At 35.5% G+C, this 21,646-nt stretch overlaps 1 protein-coding gene across 1 annotated transcript; it reads right to left on the reverse strand.

Moving 5' to 3' along the window:
* Positions 1 to 1,378: 1,378 nt before the first annotated feature.
* On the reverse strand, positions 1,379 to 19,370 carry LOC107081956 (growth hormone-releasing hormone receptor-like). Its single transcript, XM_015370344.1, has 13 exons — positions 19,335 to 19,370; positions 19,020 to 19,125; positions 18,547 to 18,654; positions 13,649 to 13,740; positions 12,822 to 12,925; positions 9,663 to 9,795; positions 9,435 to 9,588; positions 6,902 to 6,962; positions 6,658 to 6,727; positions 6,080 to 6,171; positions 5,214 to 5,340; positions 3,957 to 3,998; positions 1,379 to 1,957 (listed from the first exon to the last, which is right to left on the reverse strand). Exons 1-13 carry the CDS (start codon positions 19,368 to 19,370, stop codon positions 1,856 to 1,858), a joined length of 1,227 nt encoding a protein of 408 aa, XP_015225830.1. The 3' UTR covers positions 1,379 to 1,855.
* Between the last annotated feature and the right edge of the window lie 2,276 nt (positions 19,371 to 21,646).

Below are 21,646 nucleotides of genomic sequence, written 5' to 3' on the forward strand. Positions count from 1 at the left end.
ATTTGCTACAATTGAACACAAATATATGTACCTTCTCCTTTTAACTTTCAAGAACCTAGCTTGTTGCTTCTTTACATATTGATAAGAACATATCAATGACAGCGCAAAGAGCATCTGTCCAGTTGGAACAGAGTTTGCTTATAGAAAAGCACTGATAGCAACATGGATGAAAACAAGAAGCTGAGAAATAGAAGAAGATGGATCAGATTCTGAGACGCAAGACATTTATCATCCATTCCCCTTTTTTAGATTTTATGTTGATTATTTTTTAAGATATATTTAAAAGTTAATCCAATTTGCAACTTTAATGCTGTGAATAACAGAGCTCAGAAAACATCCCTCTGCTCATGCAGAATTACCGACACTCATTTGCTCCAACACAGTAAGCAATAAAGGAACATTTAATGATATTCTGCTTAGAACTGCTTTATAATAGAGTTTTTAAAAGTTATTTGGTATCATTTAAGGAAAAAACTTAATTTATGTTGGTACTTTCACTTAAGTAAAGCAGTTCAGTCAGTACTTTTAATTTGATCAGCCTTTTTTCACACATGTATCTGTACTTTTGACCCCCATATTTTCCAGACACTCCAGTTAACGAAAACAGGAGAGGTCTCAGTCTAACCTGTGCTTCAGTCCACATGGGCTCAGTCTGACTAAGAGATAGCAAGGAGCATGAGCATCAAAACAATACACTTGCTAGGGGTGCAAGTTTTTAGCCTAACTGTAGTACAGATGCACCCTTTTAGTGCTAACCTACAGTAGGTGACTACCCATAAGGAAAATATCAAAAACCGCCACTAAATTTAAAACAGGTCACATATTTATAGAATGAAGTTTCTTCTATTACCCTTGCAAGCAAAGAACATCTTTTATAAATAGAAATTTGAAAAAAATGAAACTTTAAAAACAGCATTCAATTTGCCTTTTACAGATCCCAAAGATGAAGATGCATTTCTATTGGTCTGCATGGATGTTATGAATAACAATGCGTTGAGTATCAAGAGCGAGAATTTGTATTGGGCTGGAAGGGAAGAGAATGTGATCTGTTCAAATGCATTTTGAAAAGAATGAATTTTTTAATATTCAATCAGAGAAACAAATGTAAAAAATATATTTAAAAAATTAAAAAATACAATTGAAAATATAACATCTTATAGAAAGAAAGAAAGTACAAACATTTAAATTTGAAAAAGAAATTACAATGGAAAAGACTAAACTAAAAAAAAATATGAAAACAGCTAAGTTACTCTCAAAACCTGTTTCTAATGAAAAAAGTTTATCCAAGGATTATTTTTTTTTTTTTAGTATTATTTCAGATGAACAAATGTGTTGTATTTCTTTTCAAATTTGCTTTTACAAAATGTATTCTGCCTGCAACAATAACGGAAAAAAACAAATCACTCCATACAGATTTAGTGATAAATTCCAATGTAATAAATCGTGCTTGATCATTCATATGGTGTTTATAATAAAATGTAAATGAGAAAACATGGTTTTTGATTAATATAAACATCATAAATGCGTTTTAAAGATCTATAATCATCAGGCTGATTTTTCCAGCATGGTGAAATTATAATAACGGATCACTAATCTAATGAGTGATGTCTAGAAGGCACAATTTCTGCCCTCTTGTAAGCAAGAACAGTCCACTTCTATTGTCTAAGATGACAATGTGTGTTGAGATGAATTTCAGATTCTCCAGGTTCTTGTTGAAGAATGGCAATGAGTACCACAGTCTATCTGGACAAGCTTACAGTGGGGCATCACTGTGCATGCAGTACAGCTCTTTAGATATTGTATGTGCACAGAAAACAGTCCCGTGTGAACAATCTGTCGTGTTGCTACAAAGATTTCAGAAAGGTGTGTCCATCTGGCTCCCCTTTGCAGCGGGTGACACCACCCCATAGCTCCTCTCCTGCCACCTCAGCCACTGCATGCTGACCTCTTTCTGCACCTATAAAATGACAATAAACAACAATAAACATACATGGCAGACATAAATAAGGCCAAGACATTCATTGATCTAATTTAACATTTACAAGGCCAAAAGTCAAGAATGAAGAAAAAGGAAAAACCTTGATAACAAGAAACAAATCACAATCAGTCAAGGTATAAGCAACATTACGACTTTATTACAAGAACAGCATTTAGAGTTTCCTTCTTTAAATAATAACAATTAAAAAACACTACCATATATTCCCAGTTGGTACAAACAGAAAATATATGTTTACTTGACAAAAAGTTACAAACAGGAATTTGTCTTTGTCTTTTTATAGTGATAAGTGACTGAGATGACAACAGGACATTGACAGGAGATCGATGTCATGAAATGACAACTAAGCGGCACAGAAGAAACAGTGTGGAGAGCAAAGGGCTGTAAACAGTTTATCAGCAGAGGAAACATCAATAAAGAAATGACTTTAAAAAAAAAGAAGAGAAAAAAAAGATGAAATAAACAATAATTCTTTTCTTTGAGATGTTTTTTGTAATTTTCTGTTTCTGCTTTCCTCCTAGGACAGTGTAGGTATACATCAGTGTTGTCTAGTTTTTTTCATCTGTGGAAGTCATGTAAAATAACTTCCCATTAGGGAATGCAGGGACAATAAATTACCAATGACTATAAACAGTTTTGCAGAAAAAATAAGGGGTAAGAAAATGTGCCTTTTTACTGTGGTTTTCATCTTTAATGCATCCTGTACAAAAAAAAAGTCCTGCAGATGTAATGGTATTAAACTAAGTTAAAGACAACACTCTACAAAGGTGCTATGCACATTTAGCTGCTGCAGCATCCATTGTCTGAACTGCATAAACAAAAACATTTATTATTTTTACTGAATCTTGTCTTTAAGATGTTAAATAACTTTTAAAATAAAAATAAATCCTGTAGAAAAACTAACTGTGGACAAACTCACAGGTTTAAGTTGTGTCATAGAGGTTCTGGGAATCCTATTTTGACAGCTAGACCACTGTAACAATGAAACTCTCACAATTAAAATGAACTATATGAGTGAAGAAAAAAACATGGAAGCAGTTGCCTACTTCCATTCACTGCTCTAAAATTTTCCACGCCTGTAAAGATTATTTTTTCATTGTTATCTGCTCACAGATTGCTGATTCTATGTAATTTAAGAAGAATGTTAAAAAAGACAACAAAGCACCCTGAAGTAACATTACTGGTAAGAAGTGAAACAGAAATGAGAACATCTATCAGAATATGCCTATTAGTTGTGGCTTTCACACTTTCACATTTTTTCCACACTCACTTATTCAGGGCTGCTGAATGCTGAAGTTGGTCCATGTCTTAATCTTTCCCTCTCAGAAAAAATTTCCCCATCTTTTGCTTTCTTTGGATAAATCTATGTCAATCATGACTTCATGATGTAAATGCACAGATTCTGCAGCTAAATGTGGCTTCCCTGGTTGAGTTATGCATTTTCACTTCTTTTACTTTTGCTTTTTTTTAACCATATTTATCAACTATAAACATGAAAATGAATTCTATTTGCAATCTAGAAAAAAGAATAATTTCCTAAAGCAAAACTTTACTTTAAATTATGGCTGTACCAGTCAGGCGATGTCTAAATCGAAAGAAATAATCCAAGTCAATATTCAGTCTGATGTATCATCCCCAAGGTCCTGCTAAAGAATGACTTGGACATTAAATTAATTTACATGGACAGATAAAGACAGACAGGTGATGCTCTGAGACTGATGGGAGATTGGCGCTGCATTAATTATCATAATTATTCAAACCTCTCAGGCCTTCACTTACGTAACAAGGCGGAAAGAAGAGGCCAATTGTTTTTGCACTTTAAGACCCTGCAGCTTTTTACTCTGCACCCCTCTCAGGTCTTTAATATAGCTAAACAGATTTCTTATGCAGCAGAGATCTATAAATCTTCAGGGAGTTATTCAAAGCTAATATGTGACTGTGTAGAGTGGTTTGTACTGACCTCTTGATTGAGAAAGCAATAGAGGACTGCAACAAGGAGCCCCTGTAAAAGAGATGAGTTGTATAATTAAAAATTACATTCCCATGTCTTTAGTGAGATTGCTTTTCTAGATGATGGCAACATTTGCTGCACCTAGCCTCATTTCCTTACAAAGCACAGCCACCATTATGCACACTACCCTTTTAAAGAAAGAGATCACACACAGGTGTGCAAAACGTTTAAATTGTCGTAAGGTTTTGATACTCAAACATTCTACAAAGGAATTCCCTCTTTAGTCTCCATGACACCATACTATGCATTTAAAAAATAGGAATAACAAAATCAAATCTACAGCACATAAACTGTATCAGACTAGAAAACATCCCCTAAGATCTAACAGAAGAGTGAAACCAAGAGCAGATAGTAAGAAGGGAGGGCTCACAATAAGGGGTGATGAGTTATTGGAACAAGGAGGAAAGACAACGAAGATAGAAAACAGAAGGATGTGATAAGATGTGTTGAAAACGGACTGACTTATCACTGCTGGGGAGGTGATTAGTGATCTTGACCATGGTAAAACAGATAGATGAAATTCACCTCAGCAGAGTTGGAACCTGAACTGAGGAGCTGAGAGAAGGTGATTTGTAGTTAAATAAATAAATATAAAAATCCTGTATTTATATAGTGCTTTATCAAGTTTAAGAAAAAGCACTTTGCTCTACATTCAGTTACTACAATGTAGTGCTTCCTGCTTATTTAATTATTTAGCAAGATTTGAAATGTGATCTTTTTTTTTTTTACTTTGGGTCATATTCATCAACCATAAGGGCTTAAAATACAAATTAATTCTATGTGTGTGGTATCTGTCTAATTTATTAGTTTTATTCTCTATAAATCAGAGACAGAATCAATCAGTCTTTTTCAAAATATTATTTTTATGTACTTGCACATGGTAAGACATGAAGTCATTCTCTGTCCCCATGTACTGAAGAACCAATGAAAAACTTAAATGTGGGTTTGCAAGATGTATATTTGGTTATGACCCATATGGGTCCATCGTTAGGCCAAAAGATGACCTATATCACACAAATAAGAGCATTTAACAATCTGGAGTCACATTTTTCAACCATTTAACAGCTATGCCCCACATCTAAGTGTTGTCTGGGAAATAAAAAGGGAACAAAATAAGTATGGTGAGAATAAGAGGCAACACACTAGTAGGAAACAGGAATTTTAAGATAAATCAATCCGCTTAGGGTGATAAGTTCACATTTGCACCTGAAAGGATCCCAGGCAGAGCTCGATATAGAAGCGCAGGCTGTTTAAGTAGTCAGGCAGAAAACTGAAGAACATGTAGTGGGTTCCAAACAGAGGGATGAGGAGGAGGGTGGACCTTGCCAGGCGCCTGTTGCAAAAAAAGGAAATCAAATCCGGATACCAGAGGTGAAACTTCCTGTGGGAGACAGCAGCTGTCTTATCTGAATGCTGCTGATAGCCTAATGCAAGCTGGCAAATGGATAATGGGATGTCAGGTGTGAGGATTCCTCTGTTTGTGAATGTGTTTGTGTCACAGGTATAGACTGTAGCTGATGCAGTTAAGTCGAGCATCTTCTGACATGCCTTAATACGTCTTCCATGAGGTCCAGAATACATGATGTGCCGGAGCACTCTCACTCTATTAAGTGAGACTATTTCAATTAGAAATTCTGTTAAGGTTCTAGGTAAGAGGAAATGTAGACGTGGTCAGACTGAAGTAGATTGTTGCTCAGCATGAAGGGTACATGCATTATTCAGTACACACTGTGGATTTATCAACAGCTTTCGCAAAAACAGCATCTTTCAACATTCTCTCTAAAAAGTATTTGAAGAACTATAAATCTTTACTCTGACAAAGTGCAAGAGTTTACCACAAATAAGTCACAGAGGCAAGAGTTTGAAAGACGGAGAGTTTGTTTGAGAGAGATGGATCTAAATTTAATAAAAAACAAAACAAAAACTCAGACCTCAAGGTTATTTCTTTGTTTTGTTAAAATATTTCCCAGAGCTTTAAATGGTCTCTGGGTTTAAAATACACATATAATCGCCATACCAGATCTGAGAGTGTGAATCACAGCTTTTACTTCACCGTCCTTGCATTACTTTACCTGTACTGAGAGGAGTTATTGAACTGAATCAGCCGAGGATTGAGCTTCTGTATGATGATTCTGATGATGTTTACGAACAGCACAAAATTGACCTGTTGATAGCAAACAAAACCATTTCTCTTTATGTATGTTCTCACAAGCATGAAATAGAAAACATTCATACCAACATGATTATTAAATACCGAGGCAAGCAGCGATCAGCCAACTGTGTAATTGACTTGGACTGGTGTTGGAGAGATTTTGTATGCTGCTTCAATAATGCAAAGACTTTCTTTTTCTGAAACATTTTCCCTGAAATTTCTCTAAAACGAAGGTTAAAAAAAATTATTTTCACCAAGAAGTGTGTGAATTGAGTCCTGGACAAGCTTCCCACTCTGTTTCCCTCACGCATCACTTACTTCACACTCCCTATGATGCTGAACAGTCAAATACAAACCCGCTACATTGGTAACACACATACTGAAAAAAAAACAAAACAAAATATTGTAAATAACATGGGAGCTTGACACTGTTCTAATGGAAAAATCTGTTTCACAGCTACATTTTGTTTTATTCTTTTGCATAATGGAAACATTTACCACTATGGAGACAAGAATTGGTCCCTTAATAATCCACCAATATGGTGACTCCTTGGTGTTGTCCCAACATCTGTAGAGAAAGACATTTTAAAAGGTGTATCTCAGTCATTCTGAGTTTAACTTTCTGCATCATGTAAGCTGAGCTTAAGAAAAACTAACAAACTGTGTTAAGTCAAGTGTCTAAACCAAATAATACAAATGAATTTTATTGTTTAATGCAAAAGTTCTAAAATGTTATACAAACTCTGTGTCCTCAAAGTACACCCTGGAACCAATCCACATAAGTATGAAAAAAACCGGCACACCTGTAGAGAGGCAGGAAACCAAAATTAATGTCAATGAGATGTAATCAAGACACACTGAGATGCAAAATCTTAATTAGGCTCCTGTTAGTATATGAATCTGAATGTTCTTATATATGTTTACTGATCTGGGCAACAGTAAAAATAGTTTTACATTCTCAGGAACAGCTTTGTTCATTTTTTTAACACTTTGTAGAAAACCCTGCTGAGGTCAGCAACCTCAAAGAGAATTTAAACATAGCCATCGCAGGTTAAAAAAAAAAATAGTTGTAACAGATGTAGAAAAGTAGGGAAAAGCTCCATAGCATGCAAGCTATAGCAACATCGTCATAGCTCACAGCAAGTTAATGTTTCTGTGACTTGTATCTGAGCTCAGCCTACATTTCTTACCCACCATGACTAGCTGCAGTAAATAAATCCTTAACTAATGCCAATAATATCCAACTTTAGAATAGAATTTAAAATCCTCCTTCTCACATATAAAGCCTTAACTGGCCATGTTCCATCTTATATCAGAGATATGATTGTTTCCATTGTGTTCCTAACAGAGCACTCTAAATTTGTAGGTTTACTAATGGTTCCTAGAATATCTAAAAGTAGAATGGGAGGCAGATCTTTTAGTTATCAGGCTCCTCTCCTGTGACATCCTGTCTACTTTTTGGTAAAGCTTATAGTTAGAGTGGCACAGGTTATCTTGAGCTATCTCCATAGTTATGCTGCTATAGGCTTACACTATCAGGATCTTCGTTTATTAGTTCATTTCAATCACCTGCCTAGCTCCGCCCATCACTGCTTATCTTATCCACCTGTTCTAGTCTTTTTTTAACCTGCTTGCTCCCAGTCATCAGTGCCAGATTATTCAAGCCTTTGGTGAAAGTTCATTAGCGCCCCTGTTGTTGTTTTGATTGCCTGATCCTGACCAGTTCTACATTTGGACCTTTGAAACTCTAAAATCAGGTTAGTGACTCACAAACTTGCAATCGCCCTCCGTCACTGACCTGAGTTTTCCCTCTACATAGATTGCGGCCTTTGATGCCTTTGTTGCTGAATTTCTGTGAATCACACTGATCTGTCTGCATTGAATTATGTGTTCTCAGTTCTTAGCCTTGCTATTGACTGCTGGAGGACATAGGGACCCTTTTTCATCATTCTGCTTCATTCTCTCTCTATTCTCCCACTCTGCAAAATTTGTTAGTTAAACCACTAACATTATGCTCTCTCTGCTTTTTTTCATCACAGTAGCTTCATCTGTTCTGTTCCTGTTTGGCTGTGAGAAATATCAGCTGTCTTGCTGCCATTAACGCCTTTGTTTATAGATGTTGGAGCTTGGCCTTTTTTTCAGTGTAGTCCTGTTTCTCTGACACTGACTAACTGGACGTGCTCTCTTTGATCCTCTGACAATGGAGCTGGCTCGGAGCTCGTCTGCCTGGCTGTGTCTTCCCTGGATGGGGCCGCCTGTGGAGCTGGTTGACTAGTTCCTTTTGTATCTCTGCTTATTTCTGTATGTCTGCTTCTGTCTCCTTGAACCCCATTTAGCCTCTGCATATGGCCGCTCACACTGAGTCTGGTTCTGCTGGAGGTTTTTTTCCCGTTAAAAGGGAGTTTACCTCTCCACTGTCACTACAAGCATGCTTAGTGTGAGGGATTGCCTTTGAATCAATGAGTCGATGCAATTAGCTGGTTTTCCTTAGATAGAAAACTTTGAATCAATTTGACTGTATGATCTAGTTGAATTGTAAAGTGCCTTGAAATGGCATTTGTTGTGAATTGTTGCTATATAACTAAATAATTCTATTCTATAATTGAACTTCCTCTCCAGTCTAACAGTTGTATGATAAAAAGGAAATCGTGTCTCCTAATGTACCATTAATGAACTGTTACATTAACAGCCTTAGCAGTTGGACTGTATGATTAGTTTTAGTAGAAGGCCTGTTTGTTCAGTTTGGTAACCACATAGAAGTATTTGGTAGAGGCACAGTTTTTTTCATTCATTACTGTTTGTGAATTATCATGAGAAATGTGTTTAAGGCAGGGTAGCTGGACACAGTTGAACTGAAACAGTTTCTGTTGGTAAATGAAATGTAGGATGAAACCTTGATGGATGGCCTGTAATGTCACATTATATTTAGACTTCAAAAGTAAATCATAGAAACCATGCTACTGAGGGTTGCAAGAAAAATATAGGTATCAGTTTTGGAGCGGCTTTGGTAAATTAGCCTTAATAATGAGTCTGATCAATACGGACAGACGATTCAGACATTGCCTGGATGAGACATGCTTGTGTACAAAACCACAATAAAAAGATATAAAAGGCAATGTTTTTGTTTGAACGTGAAGTAATTTGCATGCATGCATATATCTGCCGAAGTCTACATGGTAAGCAGAAAACTTGACATTTATAGCTTCTCACTTACAGAGACAAAAAATAGTTTTTGTTGTTTTTGCTTCTTAGACGAAGTGTGGTGGGCTTCTTACCCCATCCCAGCAGACTTAGACCCCAAAGGCAGCGGCGGCTGTGGTTGAAGGAGGAGAGCAGCAGGGAATTGAGATAGAGCGCCTCCACCAGGAGCCAAAAGAAATTAGTCATCATAGAGTAGTGGCAGAAAACCACAGAAGCCTTGCAGGCAAACTGGACAGAAACAAAGACTTATTACTTATACAGTAAAATCTGGCCCGAACACTCCACTTGAGAGAGTATCTTACTGTAGAGAGGGTGCAGTGGTTGGTATCATAACTAGGTAATAGATTGGCATCCTTTATAAACACGGCCACAGATTTCAGCATGAAAGAGAGGAAGAGCTGGATGTGAATGAAGTTCCTGGCACATCTTAGCCTCCTGTTGAAAAATATGCAAACAAACACACTGTGCTTAAGGCTATAATGTAATATATTTATGAAACACACACAAACGGAAATGTCTTCAAATTCTTTCAGCTCTTAGTTTTCAAATGTACTAATTTAAATACATTTATATTTATTTAATCAAATGTATTCTAAATTATTCTTTACATTCTTTTTATTCTTCACTGTGCCAAATATGCTTTGGTATTCTTATAATATTTTTGGAAGCTTAAAGTGAGACCATCAGGGTTGATGGTATTGTGTTCATTTACTGATGTAATCCCTTAAAGAAAGAAACATTTTTGGTAGTTTTTTATTATTACAACTGAACAATTACACACACACACAGACACACACACATACAAAAACCAAATCCAAACCTGCTTCTAAGGGGGTTAAAAGTGAGAAAAAAAGCACAATTGTTGGCCAGATTTTCAGCTTTTCATTCTCATTTATCTTTTTGTTGCTGAAACTATTAAAACATGAATAATAGCAGCAGTTTTGGAAATTCAGTCATTAATTAGACCAAAAACAATAAGAGGGAAAAAAAACAAATGGTTAAAAAATTGAATAATCCACATTTTAAATGTGAAGGAAATCATGATCCTATATTTTCTAACTTTATATAAGATAAATTATGATAAATGAAGAGAGTCAGTTCAGAACATAGTTAGAAAAATGTAGGTGGTGAACAAAGAAAACAAATCAATTAATTCTAAGCTGAAGAACTGAGCTTAGAATTAATCTCTGTTAAGGAGAGTCTGGTACAATACTGGTTCTCGCTATGTGGAACTCAGCAGCTGTTTTCAGTAACTCTTTGTTAAACAAATATGTTGATTTGGAAATATTTTCAAGTTCCTTTTACACTCATCTGATGGCATCATACTGGAATTAGAAGCATAGACCTAGGGAAAAAATTGCATGTATGTAAATTGTATGTAACATATTTAATGCATTGCCATATGACAAATTGTGAGTATGTCAGGGAAACCCCTGCTTTCCCCCTCAGCTGAAGCCCATGTGTCTGAAAACACACAATAAAAACCTTCTCAAACCATCCTTGCTCCTCACATTCCTTTTGTAAAAGAAGTTTGTTTAAGCTTAGAATCTGCATAAATTTCCCAACATCATTCTGTATAAAGCTGTTGGAACAAAAACACAGCCATCCTTTAGGATCATAGGAGACACACCCTTCCTGAGCTGAGCAGCTCCTTTAGTAACAGACTTATTCACTCCGTGTGTAAAAAGGAGCGCTACTGCAGGTCATTTATCCCTGCTGCCATCAGACTTCACAATGCCACTGGTCTATAACCTTGTGTAATAACACTGCAATAACTTAAATACTATTTATCTATTAAACAAACCAGAAACCGCATTTTACCTGCCAACACTTTCATGTGCACAAGATACTGTATATATATATGTCCCCTTAAATCTCTCCTCCTTTATTTTTTTACCATCCACTGTATATATCTGGATTTACTTCATGCACTTTTTCCTCCTATGTGCACCTTCTGTTGTTTGTAAGAGCCGATGTAAAAAGTGAATTTCTCATTTGTGAGATCAATAAAGTTTTATTCTATTCTATTCTTGCTTAAACTGTAGCTGAGCCACTAACCTATGAGCTGCAACACCCTGTGTAACGAGACTGTGTTGGTTAGAAGCATATATATTTCCTGTTCAGAGAGTCCAAATCTTGACTGTGGTATGGGGAAATTAGACAAGGAAGAGAGAGAATCTCTACAGTCATTGGGTTGTCAGCTGTATGCTGCAGAAACGCAAAGATGTCTGCCTCCACTAGCCTTGTCTCAGCGCCACCATAAGGTAGTGAAATGAAACCCTCACTAACTGTACTACTATGGAAGCATTATTATATTTCTAGTTTTTAAAGTTAGTATAAAAAACATTAAAAACAGATTAATAAAGAGAGCCACTTATTTGTCACCGTTGCATTTTGTACTCCTCGTGTTCTGTCTTCTTGTTCAAACCTCTTCAGTTTCAAAAGAAACTAATGACACTGATTATTTTGGACCTCTAATTGATTATCAAATAACCCCCCAAATGTTTCTAAGTTATTTGAAAAGACATGTAAACTTTTAATGGTCTTTGGGTAGGAAATGGACCCCGCCTCTCGCCCGTAGACAGCTGGAGATAGGCACCAGCACTCCTTGCGACCCCACTCGGGATTAAGTGTGTGAAGAAAATGAAAGAATGAATGGGTAGGAAATGTTGTGAAATTACTCCAACAAATATTATCTATTAATAAGACTTTATTGAAAAATCCTAACAGCATGTTTCTTTTTCAGAGCTAAAAGGTCAAAAGGAGATCAGAACAAAAATAAAACTATTTGAGAAAGTGACAAAAATATGATTGAATTAACTTATTTGTAATAATCTAGAGAATATTATGTGGTTCGGCCTCAATACTGTAACAGCAGAGGACTTTTATAGTATCCTTTATATTGATTGGTAATTAAATCAACTTGGAACAAAAGCAGAAACTAAATGAAGCTGTAAGGAAAGGTGGTCAAACAGGGTTTTGCAAAGTGATTTAATTCATGGACTGGAGCTTCAGCTGCAGCTGAGAGTAACTCTTTTAATTGGATCAGTTTTCTGCAGCCAGGGAGGCAGCTTGGTGCCAATTAAGAAATTGCTGAAAGACAGTGTACCTGTACAGATCATTTTTATTTTTTTTTCCCCTGCACACAAATTTATATTTCAAGTGTAAATAAACATTTTTTTAAACAGCAGGTGTTCAGAGACTCATTTAAAAATCAAAACTGGTCTCTAAAATGCAATAAAAAGCATTATAAAACCTGAACACTAAGTTCTAATTGAATCAACAGCGAATATAAACACCATTTTTAGAATCATCTAAAAACAGCAACTATGAGCACAGCTCTGTGTGGTGCATTGACCTACATTTACTAAGTTACACTTAATACCAAACTCAGGTGGGTAAAAAAAAAAATTTCTGTGGTTCTGGGAAACCACAAATGTTTTTAGATATCAAGTTTATACCTGAAGACCAGCAGGATAAGCACAGCAACAGCCAGAACCCCCAGAGAGACGCTGTAACCAATGGTGTATATCAGCTTCACAGTGGCAAAATATAACTCCTCCATCTAAAAGCAAAACAAGAAAAAAGGATTGTGAGAGAAGGTGTGAAAGGAGATTACATTAAAATATCAAAGCTGCAGGGGTTTTAAAACAAATAAGGAAAGAGTAATGTCTCAAAATAAGACAGAATTACTAGAAAAGTTGAGACCCAGCTGTACTTTAGAGATGCCAGCGAAACAAATGCAGGGAAGGTCCTATCAAAGCAGCTTTTAGAACATTTACAAGCCTTTTTACATCAAAACAAAAAGTGCGCTACCTCATGGCAGACTTAATGTCTTCCAAAAGCAACATCATTATTAAGTACCATCCCTTCTTTTCTCTGAACTAAGATAATTTCAGCTATTTAGCACTAAGTGACCTATCATTCTGCTCTTCAAATATATTTTCATTCTTACAGTAGAAAAGGTTTTTTTTTCTGCTCCAGAAATCCTTCTTAACATTTGGTTAATATGCTTTTAATTTCAATTATTAAAGCTCCTGAATCACAGAGTCGTTTCTCAGTAATTTGCTTGTCTGGCATGGTGATTCTGCTGCAGGTTTACCCTTCAGCTTGTCCTTCTGCTTCTTTTGAGCTTCCTTCCCTATCTACACTGAATAAGCGAGTACAAATCATCCTGCTGCTTTTCCCAGCTGTTTCCAATATTCTTCCTGACCTGTGTGCTCTTAATCTTGAGGAGCCTCATTCCTACGTTTAACCTCCTAAGCGGTCATGCTTCAACAACCCTTACCTCAGGAATGTCAACATCCTCGTAGCAAGCGACTTGGTACGGGGGGAAAGGCTGTGACCAGCCTTGACTTGTGCAGTTCCTGCTCACCGACCCTGGAAATGAACATTAAGAGATTAAGGAGTCATCTGTATCAATGAGAGGATAGTATTTGTTTAGAATCACAATAAAATTTTATTAATTTCGATTCAACTCAGTATTATTTTTTAAAGCTTTCATCCATAACACCTCATCTCAAGGCACTTTACAGAGTCAATTCAATAAAGCCGTATAGACATATTGATTAAAATGTTCCCACAATGGCTGCATTAATAGTGTATTTAATGTGGGCAGAGCCCACTCAATCTTAGAGATCTTAGAGTTCTGTCCTCATGCCAAAGCCTATGTTAAATGAGTTGATTGGCATCAATTTTGTTTAATTTAGGTAATACGAGGGGGCTGGTTGACATATTGACTTAAAAACCTTTGTAAATAACTTAAAAGTGACAGCAGGATAAATAAAAGCTTTTGCAATGAAAAACCAGCATTAATGTAGCACAAATGTTTGACATTAAATGTGTTTGATATGAAGACTTTGTGGGTGCCAACATCACTTAGGAAACTAAAGAACTAAAATCCAGAAAGAGTTGAATCTTAGGAGCAGGAAATAAAATTGTAAAAAAGGCATTTTTTACATGTAATTTAGTTGCTCATAAAAGGTGCAAATTGTACCCTAATTCCAAGATGCAAAAAAAAGCAGATTAGTACACAATATATATAAATATATAATATTCAAATATTTATTTTCCTACATTCTGTTACCTTTTTCTTCAATCCTGTTGCTTAGTTTCGTAATTTTTGCTGAAATAGGTGCAATATTTTGAGTTACTGTTAAGGATTGTCTATTTTTATTCAGCCAAATTTCACCTTAGTTTTCACAAATATTGCATACTGAGGTAGATAGAATCCATTTCAGTATTATTTTAGTGAGTCTGGCCCTTAAGTTCAAATTAAGTAAAAAAAAAAAAAGTTAAAATCTACAGATAACCTACTTTTAACTATGATATAGTCAAGTTGAGATTGATATTTTAACTGAGTAGAGTTAGTGGAATGCAGTATTGCCACAAGTTCTGTGCCTGTTCCAAGAATGTTCTACACACATTTTCTGATTTAAAGCAAAGATGCTTGAACTACTAATACTGAATGACTTTGAGCTACTAAAGCTTCAATTTCTGCTAATTGCAATTCTAGGACTAGGTCAGGTGCATAACACACAAGCACATCTCACCTTTAAAATTGTAATAAATCAAAAAAAGATTATATATATATATATATATATATATATATATATATATATATATATATATATATATATATATATATATATATATATATTTTTTTTTTTTTTTTTTTTTCCACTTCACATTTTGCACTTATTTACTTTTATCTATAATATGTACATGCAGCCTGACTCTGGTTATTTTTTGGGCTGGCTATCAGAGATAGCAGATGTGCAGTTTTTATCATTCCTCCCTTCTGTTATCATAACTATTGATAGCTGTCTCTCTGTCTGTCTCTGCCAGATTGTCTCCCTGTTTGTATGCAACCAAGGAGTGTTTGGTTTGGTGTTGTTAGTAAAAGAGAATAATTGCATAATTGCACCTTATATTTATTTAATGCTTGGAACTTCCATCTCAATGCATTTTTTGCACCATGTTTTTTTTCTCCCACACTGTTTACATTTGATCACTGCTGCACTTTAGGAAATGGAAATGTCATGAAAACAAAATTTCGTTTTGTATAAGCTCTGTGTATGCAAGACGACAATAAAAGTTGCCTTAGTCTAAGGTTTGTTCAAGTGCTTGTGTTCACCGCTTGTCTTCTGTGTTCCTGTGCGCACTTTGTCTACCCTGGATTCTCAACAGCCTCCAACTCTGGTCATGACCTGGACAGCCTCTGCCTGTCACCAGCTTGTTCAAGCCTTCTACTAGCATTTTCAGCCAGTCACATCTGCATTATCAAAGTCTGTTACTAAACTGTTAATCTTTCATCTGTTTTCTCAAGCCTCCAATAAGCCTGTTAACTATTTTACCAGCGTGTTCAGCCTTCTCAAACCAGCCTTATCAGCCAATCTCCATCATGTTCTGCAATCTTCTTCCTTTTCAGCCTAATACCAGCCTGTTAGACTTGTCACCAACATTCAATAAACCTTTTAAACACAACACTGTGTCTGGTTAAATGACAGGTTCTCTGAAGCATCTTGTGACATAGTTAGGAACCCAATTTAACAGACCTAAGTTTCTTGTTCTGAAAGAGGTACTAATTCTTTTGAAAAGTTAACTTTTTCTTTGCTGTGATTTCTCGGCTAGAATTTGCTAGTTTCAGATTCACTGTAGTTCTCATAGTCATTCAATTTTCAGGATTTCCATTCCCTCAAGTTATTTTGTGCCTTCCCATCAACATTGTTCGTATTTGTAATTATAAAGCCTGCAATGCCCCTGTCAAGGACCCCTTGAGTAGGAGCTATAAGGCCTTTGCCTGAGCTGTGGTGCTTGGATCTTTCTGCCTCTATATGACCATGATACACTCTTTCATTGTTGGATGTCGGCTTTCCAATTGATTTTTGATAATATACCTTCTTCCCAGGAGGTGAAGCAGGCATTATTTATGTGTTTCTGAAAGCTCTGACACTTTCTTCTTTTACTATGAAAGACACATTTTATTAGGCCATCAATAATACTTCTGAGCATACCATCCAACACATTTGAAGACATTTATTTAAGTATGCTGCTTCTCAAGATCAGCACAAATGATTATATTTATTTCTAAGTGCTTTATCATAGTGAACAGAGAGACAGTTTTTATTTTATTCATGTAGCTCATACAGTTATTCATACAGTTTTTAACGGTATAGTAAAGTCCAGATGTCACATCCCTTTTTCTTGGACAATATGTTAAAGGCCATCAATCTAAAGAAGATAAAAAGCCAGATCATCATTTTGAAAATCCCATCTAGCAATCTCCTTACTTTTTTGACACATGTCTAATGGTTTAATGAAACTCAAAATCAAATGTTTGACCTTAAAGACCTTGGTTATATTGGGATAAAATAACTTACATACAACAGAACATCATCCCCAACGTAACAACTGGGTCTCAATGAAAAACATGTAATTTCCCAAGCTGGTTCACAATGGAAAACCTGTGGTATTTATAGTTTAGATAACACATCTCATCTAATCTTTTTGAGGAGAAAATAAAAGGAATAAAGAAATAAAACCATAAAAAACATTTAAAATATAATCTGCATTCCATGGACAAATACGAAAACACAGTGCAAACCTCTACTAAAAATGTAATTAAGGTGTGTATACATGTCGATACTTTTTTCAACATGTTTTATCTTGCACATAAAGCCGAGGAATGGTTGACCATTTTGTTTTTCTTGCTGATATTTACATGGCCTGGTGGAAAGCTAATATAAGTTAATGTGTCTGTAGAAGCTAAAATGTTATATTTTAGGCTACTGGTTGCTTTCTCTCCTCGTAGGTTTTGGCCTAACATGCGCTCTATCAAGAATATGCAGATCTTTTTTGGAGTTATGCCTAAGTCCATTTATTTTCTTGTGTCCACTGTCTTTCCATTTCCATTTAGAACAAAATAAACCAACATAACATCTAACTAAGCTCAGTAGAAAACCGTTTTCCTTTTTTCATGTAGCAACACTTGAAGAGAATGACACTTGACGTTAAATAAACCCATCCCCCTTCTAACATACCGGTAATCAAAGAGCAAAAGGAAATGCACCCCCTGGTAGAGATAAATACAGAAAATAAGGTAAATGGCTCATACAGTGTCAAATAACAAGTGGGATTGAGAGAATTATGAAAGACACACTTTTCCCTGTGGACCAATGTGTGTTACACATTTTCCATTAAGACTGTGTTGATTGTAAAGTAAAGGTGTGGCAGCATCATGCTGTGTGGGTGTTTTACTACTGGAGGAACTCAAGTGCTTCATTAAATACATGACATCAAGAGGAAAAAATGTGTAGCAATTTGGAAGAAACACATCAAATGTGTGCACATATGGGTCTTTCAAACAATGACCCTGCATATAACGTAACTGCTTAGTCAATTGCAAAAAATACATATGAACAGCAACGTTTTTAAGTAGTTGCAACGCCCATTACAAATCCTTGATCTAGAATTCTTAGAATATACAGTAAGGAGACTTACTCTGTTACATTCTGTCAGGAGAATAGGGTTAAAACTATGGCAACTGTTGTGAGATGCTTGTGGAAGGAAATCCAAATTGTTTGAACATACCTATACAGTTTATTTAGTAGAAAATATTTAGAAAATATACGTAAACATCTGAACAGCTGGAAAAGTGACGGAAACCTCCCATTGGACCAGCTGCAAGTGAAGGCAAAGCAACCTCATTCTGTCTTAAACATTTACATCAGAAATGACATAAATAAGGCATGTGCCTGAAGCAAAAAGTAATCAGAGAATCACCAGTTTTCTAAGTAGCAGCTCTTACTAAGTTTTCTTACTTTTACTTACCAAGTTCTCCACTAGATCTTTTGCTTCTTTGTTGTGTTTTTTCACTTGTTATTAGATTTGAAAAGTAATTTGAGAGCAAACCATTGATACCTTGCAACCACCAATCACAAGGTGAGGAAGCCTTAGACACCCAAACAAGTAGGTAAATAGGTAATTCCGTAGAAATTCAAAAAATATCCACTGGACTTGGTTTTCAAGATTTGAAATCTTGAATCTTGAAAACCAAGTCCAGTGGATATTTTTTGAATTTCTACGGAATGACTATGACCTGGATGACTGAGAACCTTCATCAGCATATAAATAGGTAATGATTTTAGTTTTTCTGTATGAAAAAGACAAATCACAATAACCTACCTGTTTTGTTGCTGGAAAATGAAAAGATTGCAGGACAATCTCTCTGCAAAGTTTCCCCAGTGGCAGCTTGAGGCCAGCAGAAGATTTCATCCCATAATGGCCGACAACCTTTCAGAAGGGGATTTTAGGGAAGAAAGTTACTCATATGCACGGTGTGGGCATTTTATCCATGCAGCATTATCTAAACCATCTTTAGACCATTAAAAAGAAGAACCCTGACATTCCGTGTAATTTTAAATGTATACCCAAAGTTTTATTCTATACATGCAGTGATAGATCACTGAGCTTATTTTTCTGTTGATGTTTTTCCCATACTATAAATCATCTGCCCAGACAGCTCATGGTTCTCTGTGAAGGAGTTCTTCCATTTCAATGTGACCAGCGACCACCTGCTGTATACTTCATATCACACACAGCAACTTTTCAATTCATGAGCTGCTAAAGCCTTCTTGTTTAGAAAAGTGAAAATACACCTTTGGTGCCTCTATTTTCCTCCTCGGTATTGAACTGTTGGCAGAGGTGCTTCTCCTTCTCCAGCTGAAGGAAGAATTCACACTCATGGTGCAGAAGAGACACAGCCTGGAAAAGGGGTAAGAAGGAAGAACATCAAACATATGCATATACATAATTAAAAATATTATTAGGACATCATATGAAGCCTTATATATTATATATACATGTTTGTACGAATGAATATTCAACATCAATGCGGACTAATTCGATGAATAAGATAAAACCATTAGCAAAATGCAATCCTGAAAGGTTCTGGTGAGCAACATAATATGTACCGACACATATATTCCTACTATCGCAAACTTCTCCATCAGTAAGATTGTTAAAAAAGCTGCTTGTTAACAGTTAAACATCTTACTAACAATGACCAGCCACTTCAATGTCCTTATCATGGCATTCAATGACTTTAGCATAAATGTAGACAATAAAAGAACTGCTGTGGTGTTATTATCAGACCTTAGTGACGCTGTTGATCACTCCGTTTTATTTGAGCATCTGGAAAACTGAGTCAGTCTTTCAGGTGTAGCTCTTGACCGGTTACTTGAAGAACAGGGACTTTTTGTGTCAGTAAGACTCTTTACATTAGAGACCACAAAAATCCCATTTGGTGTTCCCCAAGGGTCCTTCTTAGGGCCCCTCCTATTCAATATCTACATCTTTCTCCTAACTCAGATCCTAATAAACAGTAACATTAGCAACAATAATTATGCAGATGACACACAGCTGTGCATTACATTGTCACCAGGTGATCATGAATCAATTTAAGTGCTTGGAGAATGCATAGAAGAAAACAATGTGGAATAATTTTGAACCAAAGAAAGAGTGTTAAAAAATTTGCTCACTATTAAGTTAATAGAGCAAAAAAACAACTTAAATCAGGCTCGAAATCTGAATATAATGATGGACTCTGCACCTTTAGAGGAACAATAGGACAAAATCCGCCTTCTATCACATAAAGAAAATCTCCAGGATTAAAGTACTAACATCTCAGCAGGACCTTGAAAAAAAAATTCATATGTTCACCTTTAGTAGAATTTCGAATTTGCAGTATATTTACTGTATATTGACTTCAAAACCTTATAAGTTAAACATACAGCTACAGTTGAATCTCATACAACCTCATAGCATAGATTTTAAAATACTTCTGCTCATCAATAAATCACTAACTGGCTTAGCTCTAAAATACATACAGACTTGCTGTCTTGTTAAATAAACTAACAAAATAATGAACTTTTTTGCTGACTAAAACAACAATAAAGACTAGAACAACCAAAAAAAAAAACTAACTGAAACTGTAATACATGTTTACAAAATCAATTAAAACCAACTGAATTTTAAGATTTTATGTGCTTAGTCGTAACAATTATAGAGTTTTATTTAGTTTTATTTTAGTATTGCCCTCAGTATGAGAAACACATTGTACAGTATGCCAAAACTATAACTAAACTAATTTAAACTAAACTGAAATTAAGCAGTTTCAAAAAATACAACTAAATACCGAAAAACAATTTGAAACCAAAATTGATTATCTGATTTAAAAATCAGAAGTCATAAGCTAAGTACAAAATAAAAAACCCAGACCTCACAGGTCTTCTGACTTTAATCTACTCCACATATACAGAACCAAACATGGAGAAGAAGCATTTAGTTCTTATGGTCAATTAATCTAGAATAGACTAAATAAAACCTGAAAACCTAAATTTCTTAAAATCGAGAATGAAAAAGTTTATTTAGAGTCACCTTTGACTTTGCTATCTAAAAATACAGTAACTACTTTTTCAGGCCAATCACTCCTTCCATTTTTCTATTAATTATTTTATCTTTTTTAAAACATTCATCTAATTTAAATTTTATGTTTACATCCTCTAAATATTTGTATAATTTTTATGCCACCGCAGTGCAATTTTTTTTATTGTTTTCATACGCAGTACAGCACTTTTAATTGTGCAACTGAAATATGCTGTATAAATAACCTTGCCATGCCTTACTAAAAAAGAGCTGATGTTTGTCCCATTAGACAGACGTAATGTGAACATCTTTAAAAAGCACTTTTGCCCTGCTTAAACCTCAAACGTTTAGATTCTCACTGTTGATGTTGAGACTGAAAACTATGGGTAGAGCTTTGGTTATCAAAGAGAAGAGTAAAAGGTTATAAGGTTATCTGGGCAGTGATTTCAACAGCTTTCAGTTTTCTTTTAGACTGTCTAGATAACAGTGTACATCAGAGGACAATCAAAACAACTGCAGCAGGCAATTGCCGTTCCACCAATTTGACCCTAAAGTGGTCCGTAACATGCTGAAAGAAAGTTTTCCAAACACTGAAATGTCATTACAGGACCTCTAGCATAACATTCCACTGTGGATACAGATGTCTATAAATTTACATGCAGAAAGACACTGCGCAAATGTAACTTTTGAGGGATGCTATGCGGTCAGCAGTAACCGCATATGTAAGTTCCCTTACAAAAAGATGATTGTAACCAATCTCTCTTGGTATCTTTTGATTGAATTGACTCTTTAAATTGCCTTTATACGATGTGCTGTGAAATGTCAACATATAATTAAACAGAATTGATTAAAAAGTAGA

This window comes from Cyprinodon variegatus, unplaced genomic scaffold, assembly GCF_000732505.1.
Source record: "Cyprinodon variegatus isolate N-32 unplaced genomic scaffold, C_variegatus-1.0 Scaffold45, whole genome shotgun sequence".
Lineage (NCBI taxonomy): Eukaryota > Metazoa > Chordata > Actinopteri > Cyprinodontiformes > Cyprinodontidae > Cyprinodon > Cyprinodon variegatus.